This window comes from Sceloporus occidentalis, unplaced genomic scaffold (genome assembly GCF_023333645.1).
Source record: "Sceloporus occidentalis isolate IW3139 unplaced genomic scaffold, rSceOcc1.0.p SCAF_26, whole genome shotgun sequence".
Lineage (NCBI taxonomy): Eukaryota > Metazoa > Chordata > Lepidosauria > Squamata > Phrynosomatidae > Sceloporus > Sceloporus occidentalis.
The window spans coordinates 7535072-7560494 of record NW_028317006.1 but is presented as its reverse complement, the minus strand read 5'-3'; the positions used below and the strand labels follow the sequence as shown (position 1 = coordinate 7560494).

Here is a 25423-nt window from a genome sequence, read left to right as displayed (position 1 = left end):
GTGAAATCTCTGTTACTCCATATGGAGCCTGGAAAATTAACAGCGCAGAGAAGACTGAGGCGGCAGCAGGGGGCAGGAGGAAGGGAGGGGGGAGCTCACATTCTTTTTTGAAATGGGGGATTGAACAAAAAAAACAAAAAAATGAAATTTGTAGATGAAAGGATAGAAGTAATGAATTAATGGGGTGTGAAAACACAGACAGCTCGACTGTAACAGGCAATATCCACTTGTGTATCTGATCAGATCATCTTGGGGGCATTTTCTTTTCATTTATTGGCTGGCTTCTGGAACTAGAGCCAAAATGATTTTCTTATCCTTAGAATAACTTCTCGGTCGCTGCTTGTTCTTTAAATAACAGCACTATCCATACATAACCTGCTTAGGTCTGGCTTTATAAAGCTCCCAATCTAATTCTGCACAGCGGAACACTAGGATAAATTGACATTGTGGCCCATGCACTGCGTTGTCCAAATCGTTTTTTTGTTAATTTGGATCCCAAATCTTACTGTTTAGGCCAAAGGAGTATCCGGCATACCCCCTGTTTAGGGGGTCTCAGCATATCCCCTAAGCAAGACTGCAAAGCACAGTGTGGGTAACGGTGCAAATGCCTGCAAATATTATACGACCATGAAAAGAAGCTTTAAAACCACTACAGTGCAAAGGAAATCGTCACAATAAAGGCAACACTACACATATCCCCAAGTTGCTCTCCGCAACATATTTAGACAATACTGTTAGTTTGCTGGAAGCCCATTGTCTACAGACATCAAGACGGTGTAAATGGGAAGTATCTGCTTATAATGCAGGGTCCCAAGCTGAGATTCCTTTATTTGCATTATAATGGATGTTAATAGCTGCCTGAGGAGCCCTGGCTGCCCCTCTATAAATAACCCAACAGAGCCTGGGGCACGGACCAGACGCCGGCAGAGTCACCCACAGACAGCTCGGGATTTTCCCAGGGAGCAGGATCCCTGGCTGGGCGCTCGACATCCTGCTCTTTATCATGTGCAGGGAGGAAAGACACTGAATTCTAAACTTTGCAGACATGTGAAAGATAAAAGACCCATGCAAATAGATGATTCTGCCTTGTTCAGATATGCCTGCATTATGATATAGATGCCCCATCCCACCAAAGAGTAAAGTACAATTAGGACAGCAGCGGAAGCCACCATACAAGAGTATGCACTCACTGGCCACTTTATTAGGTACACCTTGCTAGTACCGGGTTGGACCCCTTTTTGCCTTCAGAACTGCCTTTATTCGGCTGCACATCCATGATCTCCCATTCCACCACATCCCAAAAGTGCTCTATTGGATTAAAATCTGGTGACTGTGGCGGCCATTGGAGTACAGTGAACTCATTGTCATGTTCAAGAAACCAGTTTGAGAAGATGTGAGCTTTGTGACATGGTGCATTATCCTCCTGGAAGTAGCCATCGGAAGATGGGTACACTGTGTTCATAAAGGGATGGACATGGTCAGCAAATGGTCACATTTAAACGATGTTCAATTGGTATTAAGGGGCCCAAAGAGTGCCAAGGAAATGTCCCCCACACTATTACACCACCACCATCAGTCTGAACCATTGAAACAAGGCAGGATCCATGCTTTGATGTGGTTTACACCAAAGTCTGACCCTGCCATCTGAATGTCCTAGCTGGAATCGAGACTCATCAGACCAGGCAACGTTCTTCCAGTCTTCCATTGTCCAATTTTGGTGAGCCTGTATGAATTGTAGCCTCAGTTTCCTGGACTTAGCTGGCAGGAGTGGCACTCGGTGTGATCTTCTGCTGCTGTAGCTCATCTGCTTCAAGGTTCGACATGTTGTGCGTTCAGAGATGATATTCTGCATACCTTGGTTGTAACGAGTGGTTATTTGAGTTACTGTTGCCTTTCTGTCATCTCGAACCAGTCTGCCCATTCTCCTCTGACATCAACAAGGCATTTTCGTAAACACACCTGCTGCTCGCTGGATATTTTCTCTTTTCCGGACCATTCTCTGTAAACCTTAGAGATGGTTGTGCGTGAAAGTCCCAGTAGATCAGCAGTTTCTGAAATACTCAAACCAGCCCGTCTGGCACCAACAACCATGCCACGTTCAAAGTTACTTAAATCTTCCTCATTCTGACGCTCGGTTTGAACTTCAGCAAGTTGTCTTGACCATGTCTACATGCCTAAATGCATTGAGTTGCTGCCACGTGATTGGCTATTTGTGTTAACGAGCAATTGAACAGGTGTACCTAATAAAGTGGCCAGTGAGTGTATATGGAGGCGCTAAATCTATTATATGACAAGGTTCTGTGTCACGTAGATGCCTTTCTGAATTAAATATAATCATTCACTAAGCCTACTTTACTGGGTAGCCCAAAAAAACTAATCAGCAGTCTATTCACTGGTTAGCTGCTAGTATGGGGAGCACCATATAGGTGACATAGCAACAATACACAGCTGGAGTCAGTAATCCTTACACTTATTAAATTGCCAGCTCTTTAGACAGAGGCTGCCACTTCTACGGCATGTATATCACCTGCACTTATTTAACCCCCCGCTGTCTGAATATTGATCGCACATTTTGTTCCCTCTGTTGTCTACTGTGCTGTGTCGTGTTTATAGATTGGCAAGTACACCTGTTGGTACTATGTAAATAAAATCATTCATGCGCAGACCTCCAGCCCCAGAACGCTGAGTAAAGTATAATGAAGCAGTGGATATATGAGCAACTCACCTGCGGGTATGGAAATCTCCCCAGTGCCAGCTGGAAAAAAAGAAAAAAGAGAAGTCACAGACAACCAAAGCCAAAGTTGATAAAATCCCAGGTGACAAAACATACTTTTGCTAAATACACACACAAAGCAACTCGCATATCTTTAAAAACAAAAACGGACAGCCCTGAACACCCTGGCGTCATCACCTAAATGGTTACCAAGTACATTAGTTGTTCTTGATTTTTAATACCTTGGCAATTATGGCTCCAAATTAATAAGCCCTGCAGAGAGCAGATAATAATGTTCTTCGCACTCATCCTGCAGATATCCCACTGTACATTTAATGAGGCCTTTATGGCCCTCTCAACTCTTCATGTATGTTTCATGGAGGGTCAACCAGAAATCATCAAGGTGCGTGAAGCCATTACTTCGTGACTATGAAAGGCGGTAAATGAAGTCGTATCTGGAGCTGTGTTGAGTTTGCTTGATTCATTGAAGCTATAGTGCTGCTGACCTGGATGTCAGATCTGGATTTCGAAATAGGTCAGTGGTTCAAAACACACAACAAAAATCATAAAAAACATAATTAAGGCTTCTATAATGTTTAGCCTAATTTTGTAAGCCTTGGTGATGACATCATGGACCTCCGATAATGTCAAGCTCTATTTAGAAAAATGCAACACATTTTATTTGGAAGCAAAGACTTCAGAAAGCGGGGGCGTCAGTCCCTTCACAGACAGGGAGGGCAGACCGGACTTCTACCCTGAATCTGCATCAGCGAACGGGGTAAATGATGGCAAAGAGGCACCACCACCACCACAGACTCTGGGAATGAGGCCGTGAGCGCAAGTAAAGGGATTACAAATGAACGTAATCTGATGTGAACAGACTGCTACCACAGAGAGCGTCTTGGGGTTTGGAACGAAGCAAGCGAGCTATGTTTAATGTATAACACTAATAGCTGGCAGTGTGCATAGACTCTGACCTCTATGGAAGATCACAAGCTCCAGGAACGTAGACTGATGGAAAGGACGGTGCCCTGACCGGGCAGAGGTGACAAGAGGCAGAACACATAAAACATTACAGCTGTAATGGGCAAAGAGCTGATTTATGGTGGGCAGAAAGTAGGGTCAATAGGGTGTCTAATGTCGAGGTGCACGTGCACACATATTACAGATCTGAGATTACACGGAAAGATGTACTGGGGTTAGGATAGCGCACATGCCAGAGACAAAAGAAGAGGAGAATCCAGGGAGGTGAGAGAACAAAGCACAACCTTACTGAAGCCGAGGCCGGGCTTGGTTCATCCAATGGCTATTTGCTCAGCTTTGCTTCCGCAGCGGGCGGGTAAGTAAGTGCTCTCGGGGGCAGTCGCAGGTGGGATCCCATACTTTTCCCATAAATATGGGTGGAAAGTGGTAGGAAGAGTCCTGCCCAAACACACCCTGGTTTGGTAAGATCTCCATAAAAGCACACGTAGGTGTGTGGGCTGTGAATCCCCTACATTTCGGCTATTACAGCAGTGCTGTCCACTGCCAGGTCTCAAGGGCCGTTAAATTGGCTGGGAAGTATATGTATCCTTGTCTGAAAACCAGAAATGTAGAGAACCTTTAATACAGATATCTGTACTTAAGCTGGGAGATTTGCAACCCTCGAGGACTGGAGTATAATTGTATTGGTGTGCATGCTGATGTGCGCTCCTACTTTCCGGTCCATTTTCGGTCTGCAGTGCACTGCACATTCAGACTGTACAGTTCTTGTTTAAAAGCCCCGCTGCCCTGTGGCCAGCCGGCTGGACACACTTGAGCTCCCACTCACTTTGTACCTAACGCCGTTGCTATAATTGCCTTATTTATCTTGCTGCTTTCGCACAAGCTGCGTGTGCCTAGGCTGCCTGAGTTTGATGCATGAAAGTCCCAGCCGGGCCTGAGCGAACCTTCGCTTACACTTCACAGCCATCTTGCAGCCCCCTGCTCCCCGTCCCTGCACAGCTGCTGGATAAATCATCAGCGAGGGTTACTCCGGCGAAGTTTGGCTGGGGCACAGGCCCATATCATGCACTAATTATGGAAGTTCTGGTCAGTGAGTGATGGATGGCCCTCCGCAAGGCAGTCACCACGTTCCAGGCATTGGTGACGGAGGGGGAGGGAGATATTCTTCAAGCAACTATTAATTCACAGCCAGAGGTGCTACTAGTTAATTGTAGTCCTGGATTGCCCTCAATTCTGCACCCAGCCAAGTCATTGAGTGTCATTCGGCCCCTGGGGGCCCCTGGCTCCAAGGCAGCTGTACAGTAGGTGCTTCTCTTATAGAAAACACCGCTGTGTGACTGTAGGAATAGTGTTTCAGCCTTCTCCTTTTTATATTAGACTGTGAAATCCCTGCATCGTGTCTGGATTCTGATGACCGGCCGACTGACCGTCTCATCTTTGTGTCATCAGCCTTGTTTAGCCTCTAAGCTCGGCCATACTCACATGAAACGGCGTTTAGTATCACAATATACTTACACTTGAGTGTCAGGGCAGTCAGACCAACACATAATTTGATATAAGAACCTTTCGAGCCATCACATCTGCCCATTGCTTTAGCCGTTATAAGACCCCAAACCTTGCTTGGTTTCAGGTTTGTCTTATATTGAAGTTTCAATTCCTGTAATGCATTACCCTCTACCATTTCTGCTGGAAGGCTGCTTCAATTCACCACCCTCACAGTGAAGAAATAATTTGTTACATGACATCTAAGCATCTGGCCCTCTAGTTCAAGACTCAGGGCCAGTCCATGACCAAACAGCACCTCAGGCAAGAAGCTTCTCTATCGCCCCCTACACTTACCATGTCTTTGTTACATTTCCAACATTAGAGAATCCTGTACGTAGTCCCTGCACATCGCAGAGCAGTCAGTTTGCACCGCTGGTGGGAACTAGTCCTGCTTCAAATTACTGGGGATTGTTTGGGTGACAGCCAGTGCTCTCTTGGTCATAGACCGGTCCTCTCTAGACTATGTCCTCTTGTCCCAGCATTTCTCCTACTATATACTTTCTTCCGGTACTTTGTTTAACCTCTAACCTAGTGACTGATGCAAGTTATTTACTAATCACTACCCACTGATTGACACACGTTCACATTATATTACTGGTAGAATACAATGATTGACATGACTGCTCTCTTGTAATCAATACCCACTGATTGACAAGCATCACTGGTTAATGTCAGTCTATATGAAAACCATCTGCTGTCTAGTACTGGCCCGTAAACATATGCATTTACTGTATCATACAGCCTTTTATTCACCATAGATCCTTTTTCTGGTGTCATGCCCAGTGTGTATATATATATATATAATATTATATATATATATATATATATAATATTATATATAATATGAAATATATATGTTTTGGGTTTACTTTTGGAAACACGTGGTACAATCTGTTCTAGAATGAATCCACACATTTGCTGCTGTGTATTAGCGTTTATGGTATGAGATTTTTCTCACCTCCATGAATGAGATTCCCAAACTCCACACGTCAGAGTGAATTCCATACTGCTCTCCCGCGATTCGCTCCGGCTGCAAAAGAGATGCCATTAGTCTGTTTAAAGCACATGCCATAACCAGAATCTATATTATATTTAAATTAACCCTAATCACATCATCTGTATAATTAGTCCTCCCTATGTATCTATTACCTTTCTGTTGTTAAAATGCTGAGTGTTGGTGATTTGTTCATGCGGTGTTTGTATAGGTAGGATGACCTTCAGGACTGGAAACTGATTAGATAATACTGGCCTTGCCACAGGCTGCCACCTATTTCAACTTTTATAAGGTACACATTGAAACTATATATCTCCAAAATCTAATATAAATAATAACAACAATAATACTTAATGTAATTAGATTAAATATTCCCAACACTATACATGGTGCACTACAATACGTAGTTGAAATACTGCCTGATAGTGGCACATGCAGTGCAAATTATTATTTATTGTTTTATATAGCTCCATCATATTCCGTAGGGCTGTACAATGGGTAGACAGGACATAAGAAGTAGCTAACATAACAATTTGACTTACGGAAACAACAGGTGAGGAGGGCCCTGCTCAAAGGAGTTTACAATCTAGAGCATACTGGCTAAATTAAAAGTAAATATTATATACCGGTATATTATTTGTCTATCATAGGTTTATATAGGGCCAAGACTTGCCCTATATATATATATATATATATATACAAACTATTGGTCTGAATTCATTAGCTGTGTGAAGGTCATGAGAGTTTAGTATGGAAGAATTCCCTTGGCATGGATTCACGCGTCGCTCTTATCACACCTGGCTGCCTCGCACTCCCTCTCACAGCCTTATAACCGCCAGGCCCCCCATCCAAGGAAACAAACTCAGGAATTAGTACCACATGAGTGTGTTTTGTGTGGTTATCCAGGTCAGTGCTCGGGAAGTGGAGGAACAGTAAATAAGAGTCACAGCGCAGGATATAATGCGCTGGGATTATTACTGCACTCCTCTCTTGGCTCCGTCTTGGGACGCGGGGGTCTTTCCGCTGCGTCCGGGAGACATCACGTTTACCAACGGTGTACAAAGTAGTGCTGGTGCCAGAAAACTATGCAGCTGGAGTGCCAATAAAACTAAAAAGGTTAACTAATGCATAACTATGAAGACATATAGGGACTGTCCTGTATCCCGCATTTAATCCTCTGTTCCAATTAACAGACGCCACCCCCCTCTTTACATGTCAATCCATTTAATGTACACCTGGGACTGTCCAGCATAATCCACTTTCATGCCATCAAAGGGACCCTCAATTTAGTAATTGTTCAATGCACGGCCACAAATAGCACTACAGTGTTTAACCCTTTTTTCTACTTATATTTACCAATTACGCAGTATAAGCAGTTGATGAGGATGGGATACCGAGTTCATAGTCATCTAGGTAAGAGCATCAAACGTCCTTTCCTCCTCCGTGTCCAGCCTTCAGTCAAGTCTTTATTTTACATGATATTGGATATGAAGGGTATATGGCGAGACCCCTTATAAAGTTGGATGGAACTGATCTCAGGGCCTCTGTATGTTGGGTATGTTAGATGACCTGGATGTTTCGCATGCTTATAAAGCCTACAATTAACACAACCGGTGGAAGGTTGGACAACTTTAAGGGCACCCGTCACGCATGGGGCGAAGGTACCGTCAACTCACCGCCATGTAGGCATTTGTTCCCACGTAGGTCTTGGCAATAGAATTCACTAGCTAAGAGAGGAAATGATCGTGTTAAAATGACGACGGCATAAAACGGGCAATTATTTCTCACTCAATCCACCCATCAAACCACGGAAAAGAGAAAAAATGAAATAAAGATATAAAGGATGGAATAAAAAATATATAGAGCACTTTAATCTGAAGACATTAAACAGAAGATGATTAAACCTCCAATCTCTTTATCAAACACATAAACAAGGGCTGTGTTATTGTATATAACGTATAGGAGATGAGATCTGCGTATTTAAAGCACAGCGATTTCATCATGCCTGGGAAGTGCCACAAGCTCATAGTTTGCGTGCTCTAGATACTTAACTTAAGGGTTAATCACATAACATGTATGATTTCTGTAACGGATATGCAGGTTGCAAGTGAGTTTGGTTTTTAGAAACAGAGACAGCCGGTGCATTAAATAATTAAAGGGACAAAGGAAAAACTACCGAGAGTTAATAGTTAAGGGAAGTCGTTCCAGAAGTGCCCCATGACATCGATGCACACAGGTGAATAACCGTGTAATATTGACCGCCATAGCGCATTAGAAAGTGCTTTTAACGCTGGCGGTGGAACATCAGGACACAATAACCCAGCCTGTATGAGTACGGACGGCGGTGCAGCAGGTGGGGCCGCGCAGAATAGCTGCGGGCCCCTGGAGCCTTGTGTTCTCGAGCTGACTAGGGGAGTGAAGGGCCCTATTCAAAGTGACATGACAGGAGGGTCAGGGGGTCAACCTGATGGGTGCTCTCTGGGGAGGCCTAGAGATGGAAATTAATTACAATTTAGGGGGAGGGTCCTGCCCAGATCGCGGATGCTTTGTTTTGCTGAACATTCATTTTTATTAATTATTATTATTTTTGATAACAGTTTCCCCTGAATCCCCCCCCGCCCCATCTCATTCTTTTGTTTGGACAGAACCGATCTTCTCCAAACTCCCCAGGACGCATATTAATGAGGCCACAATCCCATTAGTAATTACCACATCATCTGTTACTCTGGTTAACCTTTTCCCTGCTGGAAAGACCTGTAGTGCCCACCAACATATATAATCGCCTGTCAGCGCGCTTATGATTAATGAAGTGGGCATACACAGCACCCGTCTATGGGGTAACGCGTTACAGGGTCCCTGAACAGTCTCAATCTGTGTATATTTATATATATATATATATACATATATATATATACATATATATAGTGTTTATCTGTGGAGGACTTACCTGTGTGCTAACACCGAAGTCGCACAGTTTCACTTGTCCGCGTGTGTTTACCAGCATGTTAGAGGGTTTAACGTCTGCCAGGGTAAAAACACACACTATTACACTATTTTACACCAATTACACTATTTTCAAATAACATCACAAGCAATGAATGCATCCCTGTCACACAGCTATATATTTAAATATGTTTTTTTTTTAAATCATCAAATAAAATGTACTAAATTGATTAAGGAGAAGAAACCATTAATAGGACTTTCAATTTTTGTCAATTGGCAGCGGACAGCTATGTTTAACAGAGACACACCTAATACACTTTCCAGTTACACTAGTGCAAATGTGATATATGGGACAGAGATGAGACTCACCTCGGTGTAAAATCTTTAAACTCCACAGGTATGTTAAGCCCTTTAATACCTACAAAGAGAGAATCGGTCTTATCAGCACAGCACTCACATCACACACATAACAAGAAAGGACAGAAACAGGTGGGTGCAGAATAAAAGGTATAAAAATGATAAAATCAGGGATCTTTGGTGACACGTCAAAGCACCACCAAGGATCAAACAAATCTACAATGACGGTCTCATGGTACAAATACACAACCTCGCAAGTCACACTATACACTACAAAACATGTGTGCTATGCAGCAACGGAATCACACATCACTCCTCCTCAGAACCCGTACAATTTCATTTGAAGCCCGTCCATTGTGATATGAGCTGATGATATGGGGTAGGCATCACTGCAAATAAGCTGAAAACCTAATTGTTGGGGTATAAAGCGTGACCTCTCACAGCATGAAAGGGGGTTATACCGCTGAGGCAAACCTTAGTAAGACCATATATTTACTTTCATACAATTGTCCACATATACTAAGCAGCACGTGGGAATGAAACAAAGATAGTCCTGGACAATGGAACTTACAATCTATCAAATGGGTTAAAAAAGGATCATCTGTATTTCTGGAAAAACACAGCGAGAAGCCTTGGCTCAGGCAACAGGGCGATACGGCTAATAACATAATAACAGGCTGCATGGGTCAGGGACGAGGGCAGAACTAGAAGTAGGAGAGGACTCCGAGACTTACTAATAAAAATCATTTCTTTTCTATACACAGTTATTTCGCTTGGTAGAAGGGAAGGATTTTTTGCCGCCCCTGTGCTTGTTCCAGGTCTGTTTTAATAAGAGCAGATAGACAGATTATATCTTAAACAGAAAGTATATTAAACTACGAAATGAGTTATTTCGGTTGTACTGCCCCCTGCCTCCAACTACATTAAACTGGAAAGAATGCTTAGTGACTGGCGACTGGCCAGTAATAGAAAGGCATCATCATATAATATATATATATATATACATACATACGCACACACACACACACCGGTATATATATATGTCTTGGTTACACATATATAGATCTCTTTAATGTATAGGGAAACACAAAACTGGTTTGCTTATTCCTTCATGTATGGAACAAAGGAAACGGACATAATCTGACAAAGAGAAGATAACTCAAAAAGCAGCTTTCGTTTCTAGAGCCCTTTATGACAAGTGGTAAAAAAGTACATTATTTTTTTGAACGTGTAGTTTTTGCTATGTGACCACAGCCCGCGCCCTGCAGTATGTATACTGAATTCTATTGATAAATAAAGAGAGAGGCTACTCACAGCCACTGAGATTCTGCCCAGCACCTGCTCGGGGATCCTCCTGTACACATCCAGAGACCCTCCTGGGAGGACAAAGAAGAACCTACGTCAGAAGAGGTATTAAATATCCCATACTCAGCTCGGGGGGGTTACACACAGCTCCACATCTAACATACACGTATATGCTGCTCTGTGTCATATACAAATGCCTATGTCATCTTCTCAACTTTTTTACAGACGCATAATGCCAAAGTCACTGCCGTCCAAGACTGGCCTATATCAGCGGCCAGCAAGAGAGCTGGACATTATAACTCCCCACCATTCCCTGCACCATTTGCCCACCCCAAGTGTTACATTCAAGAAGGGCTGATGTGGCCCTGCATGATGCATAGCTAAATTGGTGACATAACTTCTAAACAAACCAATCCAAAGGATCTGCTCCACGTGCTGCATGTCTCCTAAATCTCTGATCATTTATATATAAACGGGCTGCAGCTTCTCTCAAATGACCTTGGAATTAGAGGGCACATCTGGTAACAAATGTAATGGATGAAAGTTAGAGTGCTTACAATTTTGCTGTTTCTTGCCCCATTATGCCAACTGGCAGATAGTCTGTTTGATAAACCATGAGTTGGCTGGGGAGTTGTTTTAAGTTGAAACATCAACTCACCTACTTCAATATTACGTTAATATGAATTATGAAAGGCCTGAAATCACTTAAGTATTTATTAATAAAGGCCACCGCCGGGAGGTTTCTTCAGCAAAACTGTCTGAACTAGCCCTGTATAATGTATAACTTAATAGGAGACTCAATAAACCTCTCTGATTTAGCTATGCATTATACAGGGCCAACCTAGCTCTTCCTGCAGCAGAAACTCACCGGGGTTGGTCCTTCATAATGTATAATAAAGTAAACAAGTTGAAGGCACAACTCTCCTGACAGCTGTCACGTTGGTGAATTAATTCATAAAACTCATGCGTTTGCTAAACTCACCATCCATAAACTCTGTACAGATAGAAATCCGATTTTCCACAAAAAAGGCCCCATAAAACCCGATAATGTACAGAGAGTCACACTGCAAAATCAAAGACAGAATGGCACGGTGAGCGGGAGACTTTCACGCATACACGTCTTTCTCTTGTATCAGACGGGCTACGTTTACGCACCTTGTACAGTATCTCAAGCTCCGACATGATCTGTCTCTGCAGCTCCACAGTAATATCTAATGGAATGACCTACGGAGAAGAAGACAGCCATCGGTTGTCATTGATGGATACAGTGCGCTCTGCGCTGCGCGGCTACCAGCAGCACGCCCCATCCCAACTCCACAAACATCGTCTCCTGCGCTCGTGCCGTTGGAAGACGCACATCGATGTGCGGGGTTAACTATACCGAATGGAACATCCCTGCTCAGAGCACCACATGGTCTTGTAATGAATGCTTAGTACTCGGGGTGTGTGGGGCAGAAACGGCTCAACTTTCAGGGGCATTCTCATTAAAAAGACATTCTGCTTTTCATAAGTGGCTGTATGTGCAAAGCTATTATGTAAGAGTGGTTTAGACGCCGCGTGATGTTTGTCGAATGGATCATTCTCAGACAGCCGCTTGTGACGGATGTGCCGTGATATCTAATTGTATTCTGCAGCGTATTCTCCGCAGTTCCCGGCTTCCAGGTGTATGATATCTATTCGCCACGTACACAATGCTCCCCAGTCACCATGCGCAGCGCTCCTGACCTCTGACCCCATACACAAGACCCCTGATCCATGACCACCAAGCCTGGGTATACTGGTGCTGCCTCTCCTCTGCTACATGTAAAAACTGATGTCATGATCATTTATAGAGCCCCTGGTACCGGCCCAGCAATGACCGGTCTCTACATACCAACCAGCTTCACACAGTGATTATGCTGCCTAAGCGTTCAAGTGCATGCATACTTTGAGGGTGGTAGATAAGTGGAACAGTCTCCCAGCCGAAGTGGCAAAGGTTAAATACAGTTAGGAATTTAAACATGCATGAGATGGGCAGATTAGAAGGTCCAAACGGTTCATAGCTGCCATCAAATTCAAAGATTCTGTGTCCATCATACACAGCATCATGGATCTAGGGCCATTATACAAAATGGCTTGTTGTGAGCGCTGAACCCTGGCCAACACACACATACATACGTGCACACACTAATTAACCCATTCAGCGCCACACCTCCCCTGTTTTTTTGCTTTGTGCTCGAGATCCCTCTGGCATTGATGGGGGGGGGGGGATTACAAAATGTCTTGACGTGCATCTTCTACAATATGATCGTATATCTGTGCAGCCGTCAGAACAGACATATAAATTAAGATTTATATGTACAGGGGGATGAATGTTGAGACAGGCTATGCGAAGGCATAAATTAAATTTGAGAACGCAAGCATCAGAAGGAATAGAATAAGACGCAACCTGTTTCAATCAAAAGCTTGCTTTAGGGTTATTTATAAACACTCTGACTAATCCAGCTTGTAACTGTAATATGGAGCTGCCAAGAGAAATTTAAAACACAGTTTCCCAAATCAATAGTCATTTGCCAACTCCACTCACTTACATTTTTCAGAGCAGAAAAACTTGGAAAAAAAAATAATTTGCTGCTACATCATAGCAATTTGACTCAATTACAGTGTGAGAGGCATTTAACCCGTGTCAGGTGCAGCCGGGGAGGAACGTACCCCGGGGACAGGTCAGATCGCCGCGCGAGGAGGGGGATACAGCTCGGTTATGTTATTAGAAGGGGCTTTTACGGCCGACGTTCTTTTCCAAAGAGTGGGCGGAAGTGTTAAAAAAAGGGAACGGGATAACCAAGGGTCAGACGAAAATAATGCGGCAGAAAAACCATCCGGATTCTAAGATGAGACTGCTTAACGTCCGAAAAACGGGCACACTAGATGGCCATTATCTCTAGATTGTAAGCTTGCGAGCCGAGCCCTTTTACCATAATGTATAATATTTCTATATTCCTAAACTCAAATAATGATAATACACCCAATATTAGCACAAGCAAACATGTTAGTAACAGTGTCCCTTTTAGTTTAAAGCGACCCCAATGTCTCTAGCCCTGAGCCCTGTTGCGATGGCAGAATGTTACTGGCAATTTGCCCCCAAAATGAACTCCGCAGGAATGGTTATAGACAGACAATGTGGGTTTCTCTACTTTCCATGATCTATAGGGATTTAGGGATGACGTATTAATGAGAAGCCCCGTTTTCAAAGGTTATATATATATATATATATATATATGTATATATATATGATATATATTATATATATATATATCCCTGAGATCTATGATTAATGTCAAACTTGGGGTCAACAAACATGAAAGCACAGAAATCATTAACCGTAAAAATAGCAAACCTTTCTAACCATCGTGGATCAGTTACTTGCAAGTAAAAAATAAATAACACAAACAACACTCATGCAGTATTTCTAAGTCCAAATTAACGAAATGATAATAAGAAGGCATTTGTTCATAATCCTAAGTGAAACATACGGTAATTACTGATTTTATAAGCCACAAGCTGATTGTTCGTCCTTGCAGTGAGACGTTGAGGTTAATATACCCTCATGTAAGCCGATTATACCAACAAAGTGTGTAGAAAATAATTACATCAATTATTGATCGCTTATTGGCAAGTAACCACTATGATGTGTGGCTTTTTACCATACCATGTATTAATATGAGAGTGCATTTAAAACATACATGCACAAAATAGAATGTAATGCTCACCTAGCCCCTATAGCAGGGGCGTCCAACCTGCGGCCCCCCAGCTGCTGCAGGACTACATCTCCCATACTCCTCAGACAGCCCCTTAGCTGAAAGAGCATTGTAGGAGATGTAGTCCTGCAGCAGCTGGAGGGACGCAGGTTGGACGCCCCTGCCCTATAGATTTACTTTTTTAATACCTGATCTAAAGTTTTCATTTATTTATTTATTTGTAGAAATAAAGCAATTTTGAATTTAGGTTTCATGCTTAAAAACATTGAAATGGTCAAACAACATACTGACCAGGACTAAAGGAAAGAGCAACACAGATTTGTATCAGAATGTAAATATTCTTTTTTATGCACTTGTTGTCATCTGTGAGAAACACCGTATAGAAACTGGCTCCTCTCAGCATTGGTGACGATCAGACCTGCCTTCCAGGATTATATGGTGCTGGCACATAGCGCCAAGATGGGTTCAAGCCCAGGGAATGCACCAGGAATTGGCGCTAGTTACTCAAAGCACACTACCGGCTCCCTGGACTGAGTGTGTCCACTCAGTAACCCCTTGAAGCCAAACAGTGGAGACCACAACTCCCATGTAAACTTTCCTGTCGACTTTCCCTTTAGTGAATAGATCACTTTCACTGTGTCAGTCTAGGACATTCACCTATTTGTTCTTGAGCCGCTCCAATGTAGCTTTGGCCTTGTGCTTGGGATCGCCGTCCAGCCGAAACCGGTTTTTTAACGGACTGAAGTAGGTTCTGTTCCAATGTTTCCGTGTACTTTGCTCTACCTATTCTTCCGTCAGCTTTAACAAGATGCCAAGGCCCTGTAGATAAGGACCATCCCCACAGGACGATGCTGTCACCATCATACTTCAGCGTTATGCTGCCTGGCAAGCTCCAGACATGCTGTCAGATGGTACAGCAGCTATTTCTTTCCGCCATCCCATCCAGGCCAGTGTTAGGTGGATCTCTTGATACAGTTGTTTGGTGCACCGTTACTCCACTCCCAGCCACTCAACTCCTCGGCTCCGTGGCTTCTCTCAAAAGTCTCCTCCAATTTTGAATACCCGGTTTTGAGGGAGAGCGCCTGAGTGGTGCGATGCTGACCCGTCGATTATTGATCACTGGGATCCTGAAACACTTGGATGTTATTTTTGTTCCCTTTCATAATCTATGCACCTGTGTTACTTGTGTGCCTCTAACTTCAGATGAATCCCCTTTGGTCTTCATTTTCCTTGAGATTCGCAGCCTGGTCGATGACCGTTAAAGAGTGGGGTTTCCATCCAGAAATTTTACAGCAACTTAAATGGTTCACGGGAGGAGGCCAATGGTAAGGCAACGGTGTTCTCATTAGGGCAACTTATTTTATCTGTGTAAACCAGGGGCTTCCAGAACACAGGCTTTGAATATAATAAACATATTTTATATTTCACTAAAGAATATCTTTCCAACCCAAACCATGGTTACTTCACAATAACAGACTTTGCGTTTCTTTGATTAAAAATACAATTTCACACAGAACAAAATGTCATGCCCGTTTGTATTTTAGTAATATGACAGAATTATTATGGAGTCTGAATTCATTTGCAATAATTCCCTTGGAATCCTGAAAATGACGGGGCATTTCTAACAATGAAGTGACAGAAACATTTAATTTTCAGAGCAGTGCATCTGCAGATGTGATATTCTCTGCATTTTGTATAAATCAAGAATCCCTTCTCAAATTATTTTTCTGACGCTATTAATTTTCGGCCACCTTGCCATTTTTAGCCCTTTAACGAGTCTTTCTTATACTGCAGCCTACGGAATATAATGTGAAATTAAATGTTCTTATCAAAGCATCAAGCATGACACACACATTAGGACTTAGAGAAATACACACCTTGTTACTTTACTCCCTAAAAAAACTTTTGTGATATCAACAAGTGTCTCGTTGCTTTGCTACCCTCAGAAGCATAGCGTGGGTATATTATAAGGTGATCTAGAATATGTCAATTGATTGTCGCCCAGCACGTTCCCTGCTTTTAAACTCAGTGTGGATTGGACATCACAATAAATGCTATATCTCCAGTGCATCTGATTAGAATTAACTTGCAGTGCTCTGCCTAAACTAGGGGGAGGCTGTAAAACGCACACTTATACATAAAGCAATTTATCACAGGCTGTCAGAGCCGACTCTGAGCATATACTCTGTGCCAGTGAGAGCAAGCAAACATCACAGGTCAAATTAAGCTGATGTTCAGTTTTAATTCACTTAATCACCAGCGACATAATTGTCTGCTACAGTAAGTAAACCACTGCAGGGCATATGATAGGATTACACTGCTACGCGAAGAGGGTTATCTGCCTCGCTCATGTACCTTATCTGCTTGAAGGGTCCGGAACACGATGAGATGCTTCTATACCCTCCATAAATACGCACATCTGCAAATCTAATGTTTTCTAAGAACTGTTCGATTGTCAGAAGAGGAATAACATTATACTAGCTTGGGTCTTGGGGGGGGGGGCCCTACCAGAGGAAGTAGCGAGATATTGGATACATAGCCCCCCGTATATGTATAATATGTATCACACCAATACAGCTTACAATCAGTTAAACATGCTAGTGCAGGGGTGGGTGTCCCATTCCCCAAAAGCTATAAAGACTGGACTTCAAAGGGAAACTATAAAAAGTGATATTAAATCCTATTTCATCAGTAGGTATTGGTAAATCTACATGCTTTAAGTCCCAGCGTGGCTCAAAGAGCGTCGGTTCGGCTGACTGACAATTCATGGTATATCATCTGACTACACCGTCGTAAACAGTATACAATTCATGGTATATGAACTCCTCAAAGACTCACTTACATCTATGTAAAAGAGACATAAGATCATGTCAATCCGTACTTTTTAGCAGAGAACACAATTGGAAAAGTAACCCTCTGAGCTAGAAGGTAGAAGTATAAGCGCTTCCTTCCCTTCCATCATTAAGTATTTACGCCCGTCAGGATGGATGTTCTCAAGGACCTGCGTATCCAGAGGGTAAGTCAGTTATGTGAGCCAGAATTTGATCTTTGACCCTCGAATGTCTCAGCTGACTCCCCGTTTTTAATATTAATGTATTCTTACTGTATATCGTGTCTAACAATTCAAACTTTTACAATCAGATTCCTTAGAAAAAAAGAAAAAAAAAGAAATGTGGTCGATAGACTATTTGTGGACAGCAGCACACCAGAATTTCCTACCTTTACTGCCAGGATCTTCCCACTTGGAACATGGTATGCCCTGGTAACAAAAAATAGATATATATAAGTTTTAAAATAAAATAAAACATCTTCTCCATTTCATTAGACAATATGCATTTTCCTGTAACCAGGTGGCCTTTTACCCCTTACAAGACATTACTGGTAATCAATATGGTGGCCCTTTTATCTCGCAGTCCTCCAGCAATACACAATCCTGGGAGATGAACACTAAAAAGGAATATTGGGATTAGGTGGCATACAAAGTGGTTCCTTCAGAGTGTTGAGTATGGCAAATGATAACTAAGGATTCTAGTATCAAATTATAAATGTGAACATGGATATAGTTGTATAGGCTCAAAAGAAGATGAAATATATAGTAGGAGATCATACCAACACAACAAAGTATCTAGAGTCATATGATGGCTTTCCTACAGATGGGAGGTCAAAGAAGAGAACTTGGCCCAATAAAAGGTGTAGTCTACTAAAGAGTCTAAACAGTTGTAAAGAAACTAAAACTTGATCCTCCAAATAAGATCAGCTCATCTCTACACTGTGAATGGTCAAAGCTAGCGACAGCACGTTGATTAATTCAAGATAATAACCTAGTTCATGGGACAGTTCCGCTTAAACTGCACTGTCTCTGTCGACAAGCAGAGCATGGTTCTTCCAAGAAAAGTCGACTGCTTTGAAAGTAAAAGCTTAACATATCAGATGGTAACTAAAGAAGATGCCTATCATTTTGTATCACTTACTGATAAGAAGATGTGACATCTGAAACTTTACCTGCAGATACAAAGTTAAGACTCTCTTACTGATTGTGAACAAGTTAAGAGAGTCATAAAGATGCATCCACTTACTGCTGGAAATACGCGACTGCGATATGTATACAACGTGTCGACATATGTGTATCACAAACAAGAACCTTATAATAATACACATTATGAATGCTGGCTATAAAACACATCTTACTGAATCATGTACGAATATGCAGATATATTATCCCGCAGGATTAACATTAGCAATTCTTTCCGTATTCACCAGTATTTTCAATATGATATACTTGCGCACACACACACAAACATATAATGATACACTTAGATATCTATTCATCTATATTCACTTTCACACTTCATTAATTATGAAGGTTCTGATGACCGCTGAGAGCTCCAGACAGATTCGGTTTCATACAGGCTCTCTGTATTAAGTCACCCTGCGTATAAGGTCATCTTATGTCAACACAACTTTGAGGTCTTTCACTTTCAAAGGTTTGCGAGTACTATTTCTATTTCTACCTAGGTGGGCATATTAAGGCTACATTTAGTCTAGAACATAGTGGACTGGAAAATCAGTTTTCTCTTTCAATTTAATAAAAAAAAAATGTATTGCATATAGAAGTGATAAATAACAATTATTATTAACTTCGCCAGGTACTGCAGCTTTACTATGGATGTAGAGAGCGAACTTTAAAGACAATAAATATCATCAGATTTAATTCATTAACACTTGCAGTGCCAAACAGTTTGCCAACTTAATTAGCTCCCCATGAAACCGGATTCTTGCGTCCAGTGGATAGTTCTCCTGTTTCCCAGCCAATTGAAAGGGAAGGCAAGATGATTTAATTATGGCGCGCGCCAGTTCACCCGTGGAGGCCCCGGTTAAATTTCTCATGCAGGGTACACGCTAGGTTTGGTTTACAGATCACTGACAGTACCAATTTAACATTTAATTATGAGGAGGATTTGGGTAGCAGTGAAGGGGATACATGTGTCACAGGGAAGAAAAAGGAATGTGCCGGCTTTAGCATGGGATAACAATTGCCTCAACTTACCCCAAACACACTACCTGCAAAGTGATTAATGGAACTTGAATGGATGCTCGGGTTACACAGTAACACACACCTTCTCTGCGCCGCTGCCTTACTTAACAGCCAGCCCTTCAAACAGGTCTGTAGCAGCAGTAATTACTGGTCTGCCTCCACCGTTTGCAGACTTTAAGTCTTTTAAGACAACGTGAACCCTAATGTTGGCAGCTCCAGACCATCTTTCTGGGGAGTGGAATCATTTTGGCATGAAGGGACAACACAACTAATGTTAAGAGGTCAATTGTAGTATTTTTATATTATGCTAGCAAGAGGAATACAGCAACTCTGTGGTTAGCGAACTACAAATGTCCTACCAATGCATAATAAGGTTTCTGAAAGCTCAGCCCATCAGCATACATGGCTTGATATTAAATGACTGCATTATGCTCGTTCCAGCTAATCCGAAGTATATTTTGCTAGCCCATTATTGATACGGAGACAGGTAAGCCAAAATCACTAGCTGCTTTTTAAATTGGAGCAATCGTGAGTTTTCATGCTATTTCAAATGCCACATTGTACAGGACAGGCTGCTGGCTTTTGGAAAAACAACGGATTTCTAAAGCAGTCCCATTCTGCGATCAAATCAGATCATGGACAGAAGAGCTAACAGGTCAGGAAAGTCTCAGAATAAACTTTTTACATTTCCAATTTTATTGCACAAAACTGACTGTACACATGGTTCTAATTAGCAGCAGTATTTACTTTGCAGTTGATAACATTTTGTTGCACTAATCTAATAATGACCCCTAAACCTTTCTTCTAACTATAAAGTATGGTTTCTTTCTTCCTTCTACACTTGGTGACAGTGGTGATAAACATATGAAATGAATGGATTATTGTTAACCGATACCTGTGCAATATCCATAACTTAATATTAAGGAGATACAGTACTGCCTAGAACTGTTCAAACAGGGCTGCCCTTACTTGAACTCAGGTATACCCTTTCAATGTCATTTTGTAGTAATTCATGTATGTCCCAGCAGGGGCACACTAAAGCCATCTTCCAGCATGCTGAAATCCATCTGTGCACACTTAGATACACAGATGGATTAATGGATTTTAGCTCCCCTTATACCCTTGCTACAGTTATTAAGTCTATTTTCTATATAGGTCCTAAATTATGATTGACTTGGGTATCTTGCACTTTTTATTTGATCATAATTTAGTATTGTTTAATAGAATGCTTGTTATTGGTAACAACTCATAGAGACAAAAAAGTAAAAAATGCTAATTTAAAATATAACATTAATAATATCATAAATGACATGTCCTGGACAGGAGAACCTCTCCTATCCACTGACCCTAGAGGATCTGCCATATCTAAACATGGCTGCCGGTCAAATGAGGCTGGTATAGGTTGAAGATACTGAAACCAGCACTGCTGTTAAGAGGTTCTTTAATAGGAAAACATGTTAACTTTAATACATTTGCAAAAGAGATAAATGTTCAGGATTGATACAAAGTGAGCATTAATTCCCATCAGGAAGGGCTAACCTTTTCATTCTATGCACAATTGCAGCTGTTTTTAGTCTACAACTCCCATCACTCTGTGAAGGGAAGGACAACTGCAGCATAAGTTCTGGCTGATGACGAAGGGGATTACAGTATCTTGCCCTATCAATGTTCTTCCTTGATGGTTATTTAGGAGCGTCAAACCCAGGATTCCGGCAACGTGCACAAAGTTCTGTATGAGAAAACTCAGTAGTAGGTTGTCCATAAAACTTTCAAAGTGCAGTTCATGCAAACGGACATTTTTATTTTCCGTGATGCTTAAGTACGGAAAGAAAAAAAAAAATACCTCGCAAAGCATTTTCATTTAAGAATCAGCCAGTTTCTAATTAAACCGGGGACGGTAACTGGTTGCCTAAGTTTTAATCAGTTTCAATCACCTATTGATCTGCATAGAGAAGCTAAGCAAAAAAACATCTGAGTAAGAGATGGCTTGGGAATAGCTTGGACTAAGAACAGACCTTGTAGTCTTGGGAAATAAGTTCTGTTTTAAACATCCGATAAAGAAGCTGTTCAGCATCGCAGCTCAAGGCCCAGCGCAGAATGACTTTAACTAACCAGCAGAAATTTATCATCTTCAGCCAGAATCAATGTACTGATCAATTCCCTCTCCTCGCAAACACCGGCGTCTGCAGGGACTGGCTGGCAATTTAGGGAAATTACACCATGTAAATGCTTGTGCTTTTAATTGAACCGTTTCATCAAGATGCCTTCCTAAGGTTGCCCCTCCATCTATCTGCCCTAGACCAGGCCGTTTGTCTTATAAAACGTTCACCGCAGGTGCTGATGGGGGCACAAGGCAGGACAGAGCGACCGAGAGACTGCTCACGACGGCAGGAAACAACACTCTGAGTTTGAAAGAAAGGAGAGAAAAGAAAGCGAAAGAATGAAGAATAAAAACGTATGCGAATGACACAATCTCACTTATATGATGCATTGATAATATTTAAAGCTGAAGAACAAATTCACAACCTGTCATATTTTCCTACAAGCGCATAATGCCCAGCCACTCATCAAGAGTCCTAAAATTGTGAACATATGTAAGATCATATAGCACCTAAAAACAGCTAGATCAGCCTGAGGTTTGGCTGAGCATAATGTGAGCTGTTGCCTAAGGCTGTGGCCATCAAACCATGACTTCCTTAATTTGCTCGGAGCGGTAGGCCAACAAAGGTAGACATTATCTACGGGCTCAGATATTCTCTATCCATGTGCTAATATTAATACCGAGGGAAAAGCATCCACAAGTCAACTGAACAGGGTTGTGGGGGAGAGGCAATAATAAAATAGGTATAGTAAGGTAAGTAATATAGGGAAGGGTGGGATAGAGGGACGCGGAGAAGCAGCAGCGAGCTCTATCTAGTCCGGGAAGTGCATGACTTCACAGCCACACGAACACTTAATTAGGGCGTGAAACCGCGGCAGGGAAACGGAGCTGTCTGTTTCTGGAGAAAGAGCAGGATGGATGGCGCACACTGACAGTTGTTTGAGGCTTAATTGGTTTTGCAAGAAAGTTAAATTCAAATAAACGTGCAGACTCCTCATTTACTGCCAGGAATAAAGACATATAGACTTGTTAAAGGTGATGGGAAAAGTTTTTATGACTTTAAACGAGCTCTTCCTCTGGAGGTTTTCTGCTCCGTGATTTCTAATATACAACAGCCTTTCCTCCTCGGCGCTGGGTTTTTTTGTGTGCTAAATCAATTAGCTATAGTTTATTGCTTTGCTGCCTACATTGTGTGTTTTTCTTCACATTACAAAATACAGGAAAATATCATAAACTGTACGAGCCAGTGGGCCAGATCAAAGCAGGATCCTACCCCCAAATCCAGAGCTGTTCTGCTAGCAAATACAGGGACACGGAAAACAGATCAGAAATAGCCTGGGTATATCTGGAGGGGTGGAGAACACATTATCTGGAACAGATGATGTATATTATGAGTTTATATTCAGTAATAGGAGTTCGTAGGGAGGTGTAATGCTATGGCCAGCAATGTACCATGGCATAAATCTACGCCTAAGGTACACCAGGAACCTATCTCAAGGTACGTTGTGAAGGAGGGCAGCTCAGTACTTCACCTGAACTCAAGCCTTCACTCCCTTGCAATGGGAATTAAGCATGCAAAGATTGCAATAGTAAACATGATAATGGTCTATTAAACAGGAGAAACATACCTGTTCTCTCATTAAAATAGGCGGCACAACAATATTGCTGCCCGAGGACTAGATTTCTAACAGTTAAGTGAGGCGTTATAGGGTACACCTTCACGGAACCCTTAGAGAAATTCTAGGGGGCAGAATACATAGGGGTTACACAGATTAATAAGAGTTATAGTTATATTCCTAAAGTTAGGAAGTATAGGGAGAGATGACATGAAACAATAAGTAGAGATAACCGGGAGCATTATATAGAGCGGTATAAATAAAATAAAGATGATATGGAGAGACAGGATTCCGTTTGCAGGATTTTCCGCTGACCCAAGAGCCTAAATCCCTTTAAACAGTTTACAGATCCATCACGGCCCGGGTTCTCATGCAGTAGTGTTTCGCGCGGTCTCAGGAGACAGGTGACTGAAGATTACTTTAGAAAGCGTTAGAGTCACAAACTGATTTTACAGTAGAGATGGCAACGGACATTAAACCAATTCGATTCTAAATGATTTGGAAAAATCATTAATGCCATCAAACATATAAAGAAAGCCAAGTATCGTACAGGGATGTTGGTCTTTACACAGGACGGAAAAATGCAGACTCAGATGGGTCATCAAGCTGTATGTTTCTATGGAAACAGACTCGGGTCCAGAGTCCCTCGGGGTATGTTACTGGTAGCCATGCATGGCAATTAGCTGCCCTGACACTGGTAAATAGATACATACTGCAACATTTAGAAGGAAAGGGGGTTAACCTGTAACAATTGGATGGAGTGGGAGGTCAGAGCCCCCTGGTGTTTTACTGGAGACGGGGCTCCTGTGGCTTGATTTCTTTCCCTCTTTATAGCGACGTTATTATTCCTGAGAAACAGGAGGGTGATTACAAAGCGTGGGCAGTATTGTTTCTGGGTTCTGGACAGACCGATATTGCTACACAAACAAGTTTTCATCCACTTGCGCCCATGGAAGAAAAAACAAATCAATACATGGCTGCCATGTTTCTGCCCAGAACCTGCTGAATCTGGATTAAAGCTACAGTGTGCTACAGAATGTGTGAGACACAGTGCAGGACAACACACAATGACTCACATTTAACTAGCCGTCGCCGAACTGCCCCCTACACACAGCAAAATAGGTGACTTGGTGTACATGGAGCCATCTTGATGTGATGATAAATAATCCCCTGAGGTCTGAGATTATGTCAATGAATATGGGCTCTTCTGTGAATATCTTGACTGCATCATGCAAACAACTGGAACACAGCTCTCCTTCTGACTGTACATTTCTTCCAGTTTCCATACCTGGGAACTCTCCGGGTTTTCAGCGGGAAACTCTTTGAGTCGCGAGAGCGGCTTTGGGACACGGCCAACACCCGGCCAACTTCCTCTCCAACCACCACTTTACCTGCAACGTCAGCGGGACCACCTTCCCCAAGAAGGGAGGACCCGGGGTCGCTGAAGCTTGAAAGTTCTCATGTATGCCAAATACTTTATACATCAGAGATTTGGATTTACATTCCCATTGCTTTTTGAGAAAATATGGTACTGTTTCCACTACACAACAAGGTCCGCATTAGGCTCACAAGCTCTGTGGAGGAAATCTGAAGAACCTAACCAAAAAACCATCTGTATAATTGGGCAAGGCCCTGGCACACCAACATGTTCATATACTCACTTGTATACAGTTCCTCCATTTCCGTGACCCAAAATATCTCGATACTGGATGTCAAGCTCATTAATCTGCATGAAGAAATGAAAAATTATGATGTACATGGAGTGACAGGTGCCAATAAAACAAGCAAGGAAGATGAAATTATAAAAAATTATAACAAGACGGTATTATTATTTATTGGTTTATATAGCGCCATCATATTCCACAGATCTGTACAATGTGTAAACAGGCAAGTAATGCATACCGTTACACATTTAACTTACAGAAACAAGATGTAAGGAGGGCCCTGCTCAAACAATCTAGAAAGCGTAAGGCCGTATTTCACACTGAGACCATCGGATGAGGAGTGTATTTAGAGATGAGTGAGGAGTGAGGGGAACCGCTGTGAAAGTAAGAGGCAGGATTTCGAAATGAGGGGGGAGACGTTAGTAAAGC

At 42.2% G+C, this 25423-nt stretch overlaps 1 protein-coding gene across 1 annotated transcript in view; it reads right to left on the bottom strand.

The window, feature by feature from the left end:
- Positions 1 to 25423, bottom strand: part of LOC149300094 (dual specificity mitogen-activated protein kinase kinase 5-like) — a 45876-nt gene that overhangs the window by 8462 nt on the left and 11991 nt on the right. The window contains exons 8-17 of the mRNA XM_089485546.1: positions 24992 to 25056; positions 17798 to 17837; positions 11997 to 12065; positions 11824 to 11905; positions 10851 to 10912; positions 9549 to 9597; positions 9184 to 9257; positions 7913 to 7963; positions 6201 to 6272; positions 2726 to 2755 (exon numbers count right to left, since the gene is read on the bottom strand). Of these exons, the coding sequence (XP_089341672.1) occupies positions 2726 to 2755; positions 6201 to 6272; positions 7913 to 7963; positions 9184 to 9257; positions 9549 to 9597; positions 10851 to 10912; positions 11824 to 11905; positions 11997 to 12065; positions 17798 to 17837; positions 24992 to 25056 (594 nt within the window). The remainder of the gene's footprint in view (positions 1 to 2725; positions 2756 to 6200; positions 6273 to 7912; positions 7964 to 9183; positions 9258 to 9548; positions 9598 to 10850; positions 10913 to 11823; positions 11906 to 11996; positions 12066 to 17797; positions 17838 to 24991; positions 25057 to 25423) is intronic.